The 12,637-nt window shown below is 51.6% G+C and overlaps 1 protein-coding gene across 3 annotated transcripts in view; it reads right to left on the bottom strand.

Moving 5' to 3' along the window:
• PRMT8 (protein arginine methyltransferase 8) overlaps positions 1-12,637 on the bottom strand; it is an 81,450-nt gene that overhangs the window by 41,680 nt on the left and 27,133 nt on the right. For 2 of the 3 annotated variants that reach the window (XM_060306431.1, XM_060306430.1), the window contains exon 3: positions 6,034-6,219. In XM_060306431.1, coding sequence (XP_060162414.1) covers positions 6,034-6,219 — 186 coding nt within the window. Of the gene's footprint in view, positions 1-6,033; positions 6,220-8,346; positions 8,367-12,637 lie in introns of those variants that run through there. The other variant, XM_060306432.1, reaches the window with a different exon arrangement.

A 12,637-nucleotide genomic window follows, 5' to 3' on the forward strand; every position in this document is an offset into this window, starting at 1 on the left:
AGGGATCAAGATGGAGGGAACATAAAGTTGGATTGAGCCAAGTCTATTGACATAGGTCCACTAAGCAAAGATTGTGGATTCACTGTTTTACCTCCAGGGTCTTGGAATGCCTCTAACAGTTGGCATGGTTGATTGACTGAAACATGGACCAAAAGTTAGTCTACACTAAATGAAGTGGAAATGCCAGAACTTCCTTGATCTGCTGAAGAGGAAGGCATCCAAAGACTTCAGGAGACTGGAACGTTAAAATCCATCTGTCACGTGAGACTCGCTCAGCAATGCCAGAGAACAGACCTCTCACCGCAGCTGTGAGGAAGAAGTTTATGAGGGAAGTCCAGTAGCCTTGAAGAGCTCTGTGTGCCCTTCTCTATAGATCGGAGATTACACTGGGAACTGAGATTCCTAGTTGCCATGGGAACAATATCCAGCTAGGATCTTGGGGGATCGGGGACCAAATTGTAGTGTGTAATCGCCAAAGATGAGGTGGGCATGGCTACTGTAAAGGAGAGGAGAGCCAAAGCAGTACAGGGCAGTCGGGCTCACCAAGACCTACGGTGCTGGCCAGTTCATTAAAGTACCTCTAGGAAACAACCAGTGGAAAACACGCTAAATTCTTACTCAATCTGTTTAAGCAGAAAAGTTATAGGTCTCATGAATGGAAGTCAGGCTTGAATCACCAAAACAGGGAGTCATGGCCCCTCGGTGGATTCCCAGACCTGAGCCAATTTATAGATGTAGGAGCCCTTAAAGGAAGGGGAGGCCATGTCATATGAGGAGAAACCCTGTTATGTTGACAAAAATGTGTACTGTTAATCTTTCTCCAAGTCTTCCCCAAGATGACCTGCAGGCATTTACCAGCATGTGTGCATTGGAGAAAGGAAAATAAACAGGTTTTTGAGGATAGTTGGACACTGGCTCTGAACTATTGGAACACTAGCTCCATGAGACCCATTAATCCAGGGGACTAATTCCAGGAAACCCACATCCACATCCAATTTGCCGATTTGGGCTGTGCAGAAGAGAGATGGAGCTTGGAGAATGGCTACGGATCATCCTAAACGTAATCAGATGCTGACCACAACCGCAGAGGCTGTTTCAGATGTGGACTCATTGTTTGAGCAAATCAATCCAGAGGGTTGCTGGGGTTTTGTTTGTTTTGTCAATTTTAGACATTTATCCTCTGTATTTCTTCAAACGTTTTTTTCTGTCCCATTCTTTCTCTTCTCCTCTGGAATTCCAATTACTCACATGTTTTACCACTGAATTCTGTCCCCAAAGTCACTGAGGCTCTGTTCACTTGTCAATTTTTTTCTCTCTATTCTTCAGTTTCAATGATTTCTCTTTCCCTGTCCTCGTGGTCATAGATATTTTCTTCTACGTATCCTATCTGTTATTAATCCCATCCAGCGAATATTTGGTTTAGCTATTGCATTTTTCAGTTGTAGGACTTCAATTTCACCTATTATATCCATCTCCTCCTAGAAATTTTTTAAATCGTATTTATTATAGTTATTTACAAATCTTTATTTAATCATTCCAACACATGGGCTGTCTATAGATCTGTTTCTATTGACTGATTTTTCCCTTGACTATGAACCAAATTCTCTTGTTTCTTCACAGGTCTTATCATTTTTATTTTATGTCATAGATGGTGTCCAAGGATCAATAGTGGTGAAGTTAGTCTGTTGTTGTTCTTTTTCCAGGAGGGAATAGCCTTTCTTTTGTTAGGCAGCTAGAATGATGGGCTGGTCAGTTCAATCCAATCAGGGGCTGAGCAGGTTTAGGAGTTGAGTAGGTTGGGATGCGGGACTTTAATTCCTGTATCAGGGCCTAGGGCCCCACAGGGGCTAAAAACATTTGTGTTTGCTTTTCAGCCCAGCACTGCCTCCTGTGTTGCCCCAAGGCTTATGTCTTTGGTCATATTAGAAACTGAATAAGGTGAGGGTTTGGTTAAATTGAGTTCATGGCTGACTCTTAACTACTTCGAAAGTGAGCTCAACCTCTCCCTCCAGAAGCTCTCTGGAACCAAACACTGCAAGACTGCTCGACATCAAAAGGACAAGGCCTCGGAACTGTGAGACCACAAGACTGCAAGACGGTATCCCTAGAACCAGGCACAGGGCACGGTGTGAAATTGGTGCTCTGTAACGACAGAGCCCAACTCCTGCACACGAATCATAGCTCCAAAGTTTTTGAGCTCTCCGGCCAGCCCAGAACATCATTTAGCATTCCGGTTCTCAATCTCTTCATCTGGAGAATGGGGTAAAAAGAGAAGCTATTTCATAGGGCTGTTGTCATGACTCAATAGGTAGAGTTAGTGTTACAAAAGTGCTAGCTCTTGCTCTTTGTGAAAACTGTGACCTTTTCATCTCTGTGAAGAAATTGTTGAGGGTGAGTAAGGAACGGAGGCAGAATAATGACAAAGGTTCAGAAATCTCTCAATCATACTCGTCGTTCAAAGTTCTCACTGCCTTTCCTGATGGAATGAGGTTGGCCCAGTATCTCTGCAGGTCCTGTTGCTGCTAAAAGGGATCCCCCCAAGGGGCCCCCTTTAATTCATTATCTTTCATCACTTCTTCGGCCCCCCTTTCCCTTCTTTATGGCTCCAGTCCACAGGAGTTCATTCCGAAGGCACAAGTTCTGGGGGCAGTGGAGAAGTTGTGGCTTAGCAAGGCTTCCCCTACTCACCTCGTTCAAAGAAACAGTCTCCCCCACCCTTCCTGCACCCCTGCTTTAATCACCCCTGAAGGAGAATAGCCCAAAGACGTCTCCAGACATTCAGCCAGGAGCATGCCACTCTTCAGTGACAACAATTCCCACCCCCAGCTGTGGGTGACTTTATCTGCTGCCCACTGAACACATGGCAGCACATTGACTAACTGCTGGGAAATGAGGCCCTGAAGAATCTATTTCCAAAAACCTTGCAGTAAGATTGTGAAAAGAAGATAGCTGGCCAGGAGTGGGCTCAGCGCCCAGGGCTGGGGGGCTGGGAACAGGGCCCCACTGGGGCGGATTCTTCTGGCAGCTGAGGCCCCATGCCCAAGGCTGACCGTTCAAGATGCCGAGAATTCAGAGCTAGGATCTCAGAGGCCGTGGGGCTGGGCCGCTCCCCTCTGTGCACAAGGACACATCTGTCACATCTGCTCCTGTCCAGGACTCCTTTCTTGTCACAGAGGCCCTGGTCCGGAATGCACAGGCCCCTGACCTCCGGAGGCTGAGCATGGAGTCATCTCAGGAGAGGCCATGGGATGCAAGAAGAAAAGCGTCCAGAAGCACCTCCTGCTGTGCTCTCCAGCTCCCTGCACTGTCCCCCTGCCACTCGGTACTTCTTGTTTGCATTTATAGACTAAATCACCCCTATCCAGCCTGCACCACGTTTCCCAAACACTCACTGATCACCGTTAATCAGCGAGCTGGCAGTGCCGCTGCCCGCCCGTGTGAGCATCTTGTTAATGACGGGAAAAGGCTGCCAAAGGGCCAGCTCGGCTCCGGATGGGACGGCGAGACGTGGGTCTTGTCCAGACTGCGGAAGCAAAGGCATCGCCACGAGCCGTCTGGCACGGAAAGGAGATCCCTTGTGTTTGACAACGAGAAACGAACAGGCCCTGTCTGCAGAGAACGACGGTAGGAGGCCATCTACTTGCCCTCACCTCCTTTTACAGCAGATGATCGTGGAGCCCAAACAGGCCGGAGGGGAAGCTCAGGGATGAAGGGAGGTCAGCTAGCTGCCCCGGCATTAAAGACCTGTGCCTTTCCCCAGGAGCCAGGATCTAGGCCTGGCCCCCAGCAGCAGCAAGAAGGATTTAAGCTGGGTGATCAGAAGTACTTCCCAGTGCGAAGGGCTGCTAAACCTATTCTCGGACAGGTTACTAAGGAGAGAAATGAGATGGTGACCTGAAGATCCTTTACTCCAAGTTCATTAGCTCAGTCTGCACTGTGTTTGTGTATGTGCAGGAACAGGTCTGATTTTTCTAGCAATGCATGAAATGGAGGGAGCCTGGTACATACTATATGTATCTGGTGACCCTGGGTATCTTCTCCCAGTGGAGATCAGACCCTCCGGATGCCCGGCCTTCGTGGGGACCAGGCAGTGCCTGAGTGATGAGCTGAGCTGCTGTTTCATCAAACCCAGACAAACCAGACAGTGTGCGGAGCGCCGGGGAGCCCCGTCCTGAAGGAATCATAGAGATGTAACAGCACCGGAGGGCACATCCTAGGTGCCTACGTGTGCTGCAGGGAGGGGTGGGAGGAATCAATGGGAGGGGGCTCTGCGGGGCTGGGGCCTGAGGACGGGAGGGCGGGTGGGAGGGGCACACTGCCTTCAGCTGGTCCCTAATGGGGGTCCAGGCAGGCCCAAGGGGGGCATTTTAGGATCCCTGGAACTGCTGTCTCTTCCCAGCAATCTGCTCTGAGACAGGTGCCCAAGGACACAGGACTGTCCTTTAATTAGAGGCAGGGTCTTGAGGAGGGAAGCTCTTGAAAGCACCCTTCCTGCCTCCCAGACCTTCTCACCTCTCAGGCCTAGGACTGGGCTCCGTGCACCATCGCAACCCCACCCCGGTGGAAGTCACCGAAAGCTGCAGCCTCAGCTGCACAGGCCCCCCCGGGCCAGGCCCCCAGAACTAAACACAGGGCCCAGCCCCTCCCCTGCAGGCCCCAGGCCTAATTAATGCTCCGACGGGGAGAGCAGTCCTCAGGGGCCAAACCCCTCCCCCCTCTACCTCCATGGGAAATTGCAAAAGGACCAGCAGGAACAAAGCCCAAGTTTCCAGAAAGAAAGAAAGGCTGTATGGCCTGGAAATTAGGAGATGAAGCCCCGGGTTCCCCAAACGTGAAGGTTTCATTTCTAGCTCTGCGTGTATCAGCTCGTGACCTCGCACGGAAAGGAACCAGCAAAGATGCATGAAGGTTGATAAGATTCGTAAGGTCTTATATCCTCATCTGTGAAATGGGGACAAATAATAATACCAACCTCACAGGGTTGACCTCAGGAATCAATGAGCCAGTGACATAAAATGCTGGGAGCAATACCCAGTGCGGAGCAGGCACTCAAAAACTTGTTGCCTGTTACTTAGTAAACACACTTCTGGCAATGCCGCATCACCGTTTGGATACAGGAAGGGTTTACAGAAGCATCTAATTGAAAGGGGAGCTTGGGGACTTGTTTTCAGAAAGCATTTGCATAGCGAGCAAGCTTTTGTTCCTTTCTCGATGTCTTCACACTGAGGGGATGACAGAAGTACCTTCTTCATACAGCTCTTGGGAAATCAATGAAACGACACATATAATGTACTCAGCAGAGTGGCCAGCCCTGAGCAAGCACTCGGCTCGTGTCAGCTGTTTATTTGGGGTGAGGAAGTGCTGGAGATGGTGGGGAGGGAGATAAAAATACTGTTGGGGCCCCCGCTGCAGTCAGGAAGCCTCTAGTTGGGAAGCTCTGTTCTGTTCTACAGCTAACATCAATCTTCCCTGCTATGGAGGAAGACAGCATTGAGACATAAGAACTTCCTGAGAATCAATCAGGGTGTCAGACAGAGCCAGGTTTCCAAGGAAGCCTGCTGACTCTTCCCTGGAAGTGCTCATTGGTCCAGGATGAACCTGAGGGCTCGTGCCTGACTGAGGACTGGACATGATGATGCCAGAAGGTCATTGTGGCCTTGGGACGCTAGCTGCAAAGCACCCGAGCTTCTGTAGCAAAGGACCAAGGACGTCCGGTCCTCCCGGACCTCCCAGGCTCAGGGTCAGGAAGAGGCGAGGGTGCTAGCCCGTAAAACAAGGACCACGGAAGCACCCCTGGCTCTCGGCTGAGGGACACCCAAACACGTGCTTTCACGTGCTCACCTGCTCCAAGCCTGGCCCTGACCCCCCGCCTGTGGGGCCCCCGGGATGGAGACAGGGCCAGGGCCCTCGAGCGACGGGGAGAACTCCCTTCATGACAGCAGAGAGCTGCACACATGGTGCTGTCCAAGGAGACGGGGCGGCCACAGCGGAACTGGGGTTGCCTCGCTCGGCCACCAACACCGGATGCTGTACCTCGTGGATCCCAAAGTGGGCGTAGGAGTCGAAGTAGTAGTCCCTCGAGGTCATCTCCTCCGGGTTCAGCAGCTTGGACATCTTGCCCCGTCCCGGGCAGCTGGGCTGAGTGGACACATGGTGGACACACTGCACAGGCTTGGCTGGGACGACGGGCTGCGGGGGCTGCGAGGGTGGGCTGCTCACCTGCGGGGAAGAGAAGGGGCAGGTGTGAACAGCACCCATGAGGTCCTGCCCTCTGAGACTCTACCCTCCCTCCTTCCCCCTCCCGCCCCGCCCCAAGCCGGCTCCAATCAGCCCCAGCAGCCCCAGCGAAGGGGCAATGGTGTCCCCAAGCTGTTGGCTGTGCTGTGTGGGATGGTGGTGTGCTACCCAGGAGCCCAACCAACCTGAATTTAACCCAGTTCCATCTCCTACTAGTGGGTGACCTGAGCAGATCTGGGCCTCAGTTGGCCTATCTGTTAAATGGGGACAATAATACCATCTCTTAGAGGTGAATAAAGGGAAGGATGTAATGGCATCACACAGCATCCCAGAGCAGAGTGGCTGGAGTATGGATTCCAGAGCCAGCCCCCCGAAACGTGAATCGCAGCCCCGCCACTCGCAGCTACACAACCTTGGACAGAGTTATTCACCTCTTGGTGCCTCAGTTTCCCCAACTCTAAAACGGGAATAAAATGGTCCACACGTCCTAGAGTCATCCTGAGGATAAGACAAGTTGGTGTCTGGAAAGTGCTCAGAAAAGGGCCCAGCGCATCGTGAGTCTGAGTTCTTAAAATGAGTCCCACCTGCATCCTTAGGCAGCTCGAGCCCCTGGACTTCTCTCCACCCCGCAAGCAGCACCTGGCCCCCAAAATGCAGGTCTCTCAGGTTCTGGTTTCTCACACCTGTTGTCTTGCCGCTCCACCACCCCCAGTTTCCGATTCACAGTTTTACTCTGAACATCAGCAGAAGTTTCCTCTGAAATGCAAGCGCCCACACTGACAGCCAGCCTCCTGCCAGTGCACTGCCCTTTCCTGGGTTCCCCGACCCTGACAGCCAGCTCAGCTCCACACACCACAGCTGCTGCCCGGCACTGACCAGCGCTTCCTCCTCCACGGGCTAACGGGAGGACAGAGGAGGAGATGGACGCCCAGAGGCTCAGAGTTCACTGCAGAAGCATTGTTCTGCCGGGAGAAGAAACACCTTTCCCTGAAGTGTAGGGAATCCAGATGTGCACGGCACAGCAAAGGCCTCAAAAGGGGCAGAATTCTGAAAAATCTATTTTCAGTGATGAGTTAATATTTGTGAAGAGTTTAGAACAGTTTCTGGCATATAGTGAGTGCTCTATTATTGTTATTCTCATTAGTAGTAGCAGCAGTACTCAGAGTACATTAACATCTCCCTATTCTATGCCTCAGTTTTCTCATCTGTAAGCTGGGTCAATGCAGACTTACTATCTCCTTTCTAGCAAGGGAAACAGGGAGGTCCTAGAGCAAGATCAAGAAATCTGAGTCCATCCCCTCCATCATGCCCAGACTCCCAGGCTGGAGGGGAGCAAGCTGGGGAGGGTGGGGTGATGGTCCTGTTTTCCTGGTGTATCTAGGCTACAGCCTCTGGGAAATAGGCAGACTTCCCAGTTTAGCAACATCAGGTTTCAGGTCGGCACGATCCCGGGCTGTCTGGCAGCAGAGGCAACGGGCTGCCTCATTAGAATGCAGCAGGTGTGCCCACCCTCCACTTGGGATGTTGGTCACGGTCTCCAGGAGGCTAAAAATAGACTGTCAATTGCACACTCCCGTGCTGGCTGCAGTCACCTCTAAAGCTGGAGGAGGCTCTGTGCCTGAAACTCACCCCAATCATGACTCCATTTAAATATATTAAGGAGAGAGAAAGTCCCAGCTGGACCAGGCTCTTGCATGGTCAAGGTCACAGGGGCCTCCTGCACCCCTGAGCTCCACTCCACCCTGAGTTCAAGGTCCCTTTCACGGGGTCCCCTGAGATTCTTTCGACGGTGCCAACTTACGAAGTGCCCACCACACACCATGCATCACGCGTCACGCGTGGCATCACGAGGCAAAGATGGATGGATTGAGGGTCCGTTCACCTCAATAACCACCGGTCACGGGGACAAAGAGGTGACTGTGAACCAGGCCCTGGGGCCGGAGGCTGTCAGCCCAGTTCGGCCTCCTGCAGAGGGGGACTTGCGCTCTGCCCAGCGGCTAACAGGGTGCCCTGTCCCAGGAGGCTGGGCCTGGGGTGGGGAGCAGCAGTGGAGTATGATCCCCAGGCATCACCACCTGGGCTGGTGCTCCTTATTCCACAAATACCCACTGAACGTCGGCGGCTGTGAGTGCTGTATGGTCCCGTGGAAGAAACAGACGTGCGGGAACCGTGCCCTCAAAGGACGCTGTCTGGTGGAAGCGGAAGACCCCGAGTCTGCACTGGATGACGGAGAAAGATTTGTTTTACAAGAGAAGGTCAAGCAGGTTGCTCTGGGGGTTCAAAGGAGAGAGAAGTCACTTCAGTGAGAGAGTCAGAGAGGCCCGGGATTGCTGGGAGCTTTCTCCACAGATTGTGGTCTGGGCGACAGTGGGAGGGAGCTCTTGGAGGGTGTGGCTTCCGCAACCAGGAAAAGCGTGGAACAGCAGTGAGTGTTCCTGGGGAACGCGGCCCAGATAGTGGGAGATGGGGCTGTCAGGGATTACAGCCAGGCTAAGAGGTTGTATTGATTGATTGATTGATTTTACTTATTTATTATTTTTTTTTGCGGTACGCGGGCCTCTCACTGCTGTGGCCTCTCCCGTTGCGGAGCACAGGCTCCGGACGCGCAGGCTCAGCGGCCATGGCTCACGGGCCCAGCTGCTCCACGGCATGTGGGATCTTCCCGGACCGGGGCGCGAACCCGCGTCCCCTGCATCGGCAGGCGGACTCTCAACCATTGCGCCACCAGGGAAGCCCCGAGGTTGTATTTAAATACGAGACGACGGGGAGCCGTTGGCAGTTTGTAACCAGGGAGTTCTAGGCTTGAGCTCTAGTTGGGGAAAATTGATGCGCTGGTAGCCTGCAGGAGGGGCAAGGGGGAAGGAAGAGGGGGGCACTCGGGCTGGGGAGGCAAGGTGTGACCTCTGAGGCCTCTGGTTCCAAAGTCCAGTCAAGAGATAACGAGCCACTGTGGTGTCAGAAGGGCTGCCTGCAAGAGAACTAGCAGAAATAGACCCACAGGAGTTGGCAACTGGCGGAACGGAGGGGAGAAGAGAGAAGCTGGAATCAGAGATGACTTCAACATTTCAAGCCTGGGTGGCTAGGAGAGTGGTGGTGACATTAACAGGAATGAGTGAGTCAGCAGGAAGAGCCATGTGGGGCGGGGGGAAATAATGAACTTCGGTTTGGCTCTGAGAAGTTGGACGTGTCATTGCATCATATAAGGAAAGATGTCTGGCCAGCAGGCAGTGATGCCGTCCCAGCCGGTAAATACCATAAACACAGCCGAAAGGTCAACGGTAAAGTGAGAAGCACATCTCTAACATACATGGCAGACACAGGTTAATAACCTTAATATGGAGAGAGCCCTGACAAGCCAGTCCAATCTGACACTGGACAGAGGATCTTACAGTCAATTCACATGAGGCTAAACGCAAACGGCAAATTAACGAGCTGCAAATACATTAACCTCTCTAGAAATCGGGTAACTTCAAATGAACACAGAAAGTTATAACTTTTAAATATCAAATAAGCTCAAACCTCCCCCTTCCAAAAAGACTAAAACGGCATTTGTAATGGTTGCAGAAAAGTAGGTGCTGACATAGACCTTTAGTGAGACTTCTGGGAAACTAGTTTGACAAAATGCACTGAAAAGCACAAATCCTTTAACCCAGCCATTCCATTTTTGGGAATTTATCCTAAAGAAAGGATCGTGGATAACCTTGAGCACGTAGCTGTACGAATTTTGTGACGACACTATTCGTCATGGCAGAAAATAAAGAGTCAACCTGGGGGTTCCATGAAACAGAACCGATTGTACAAACTACGGGGCGTCCACACTGGAGGCTACACAGCCACTTCAAATGTCGCAGAAGAGTGTTTAATGACAGAAACGTGATCGTGACAAACTGTGGGTTGAGGAGAACCAGTGGGAGATGAGTACACAGTGTGATCGCATTTTTAGAATTAAAACGTTTTCATGCTTGTGACTGAGGAGGGGAAGGCACTGGGATGGGCCGCAGTTGTCACGGTGCTTGTTCACGGGGCTGTGAACAGTGCACACTTTCCTTCCTTGTGCTTGTTATATATATTTTAAATGTATGCCACTAACAAGTACTACATTTGTAAACAGCCAAAAGTAGAAATTTGGAAATGTGATCCCAGACCTCGGACGGGAAACTGAGGCTGGCTCTCTGGATTTGGAAACCATCTGCAGAGCGGAGCTGAGTGGTTCACTTGGGAGAGACCCCCAGAGAGGGGGTAGAGGGAGTGAGGATGGGGCAGGGAGAGAAGCAGGAAGCATCCTTCTCTGAGGACCTTGGAGGTACCAGGGGACCTGGGGGGAGAGGCTTGGGAGGACGTGTCCTCATGCCTCCAGTTCTGTGACTGCTCCTCCTCTGAAGATGTGTGACCCAGGCGTTGTACTCCAGTGACCAGACGAGGGCACTAAAACAAAGCCAACCTTTGTCTAGCCTCATGTGTCCAGAGGACGCTGTGTTCAGGAAGTTGTGCAGTCACCTCTAAAGCTGGAGGAGGCTCTGTGCGTGAAGCTCACCCCAATCTTGACTCCATTTAAATACATTAAAGATAGAAAAAGTCCCAGCTGGACCAGGCTGTTGCATGGTCAAGGGCACAGGGGCCTCCTGTACCCCTGAGCTCCATTCAGCTCTGAGTCCAAGGTCCCTTCCACGGGGTCCCCTGAGACTCTTTGTCTGGTTCTGGTAACATATCCACATGGTTGTCTCCAGCCTTGGCCTGCCCTGTCCTGCTCTCCCCCTTCCTCCCCAGGGCCCAGGGCTCAGGGCGCTGCTCTGGTGGAAAACCTCCTGCTGCTGCCTGCCCCCCAATCCGCTCAGGGTCACCTTCCACTGAGAGGATTTGTGACTTTGTCTTCTATTCTTAGTACCAACTGCTGATCAGGACTCTTCAGATGCTGTGTCCTGCCCCCAGGCCTGGCCTTTCCCGGGGCATCTTCAGCACACTGTTTCTCCCCAGTACTTCACCTGCGATTTCCCCGGTCCACCCCATCCCACTGCAGCAAACAGGCCCAGGCTCCTAAATGCTGAGATAAGATAAAAGGCTATGGAAGCACCAAAGCTGGAGACGGGAGGATGGCTCCCTGCCGAAGAGGCGTCCAGCTGGTCCTCAAAGGGTGGGTGGGATTTCCATGGGCAGGGCTGGGGATTCAGGGACAGAATTTTTTTACCTAACCCCACTTGCACGTAAAACTGAGGGTAGATGATGATGATGATGATGATGATGATGATATGATGATGATGGTGGTGATGGTGATGATGGTGATGATGATGATGATGGTGATGGTGGTAAAGATGATGATGATGGTGGTGGTGATGATGGTGATGATGGTGGTGATGATGATGATGATGATGGTGGTGATGATGGTGATGATGGTGATGATGGTGATGGTGGTAAAGATGATGATGATGGTGGTGGTGATGATGGTGGTGATGATAAAGATGATGATGGTGATGATAATGATGATGATGGTGGTGGTGATGATGGTGGTGATGATAAAGATGATGGTGATGATAATGATGATGATGATGGTGGTGATGATGATGATGATGGTGATGATGATGATGGTGGTGATGGTGATGATGATGATGATGGTGGTGATGGTGATGATGGTGGTGATGATGATGATGATGGTGGTAAAGATGATGGTGATGATGGTGACGATGGTGATGATGATGATGATGGTGATGATGATGGTGGTGATGATGATGATGATGATGGTGATGGTGATGATGATGGTGGTGATGGTGATGATGATGGTGGTGATGGTGATGATGATGATGGTGATGATGATCATGATGGTGATGATGGTGATGATGATGGTGGTGATGGTGATGATGGTGGTGGTGATGATGATGATGATGGTGATGATGGTAAAGATGATGGTGATGATGGTGATGGTGATGATCCCTAACAGTGACTGAGGGCCCACTGAGTGCCAGGCACTGTGCTAAACACTTCACAAATATTATCTCATAAAAGCCTAATAATAAGTGAGGTACTGAAATTTACAGGTGGAGAAACTGAAGCTCAAAAATTCAGTCCGTTGCTAAGCCCAGAGCTAGCGAGTAACAGAGCCAAGACACGAACCATTTATTATCTGACAGCAAAGCTGTGCTCTCGAGCCTGACACCGTGGCTGGACCAGTCCAGTCCCACCAAGCCTGACAGCTTCTGCTGGGAGCCAGGCCCTGTGCTCAGAAGCGGGTGGCAAAGCAAGGCCAGGCAGGAAGCCCAGCCCTGGGAGGGGAGAATGAAGGTCAAAGGCAATGTGGACAATGCCTCGGTGGAGGTTGGCACAGGTAGGCACCTCGCCAAGGTGACTGAGTTCCAAGGGGAGCAGACAGTGGGCTCCAGTCTGTAGGAGAAGCTGAGGTCCACGTGAG

Source organism: Globicephala melas, chromosome 10 (genome assembly GCF_963455315.2).
Source record: "Globicephala melas chromosome 10, mGloMel1.2, whole genome shotgun sequence".
Classification (NCBI taxonomy): Eukaryota; Metazoa; Chordata; class Mammalia; order Artiodactyla; family Delphinidae; genus Globicephala; species Globicephala melas.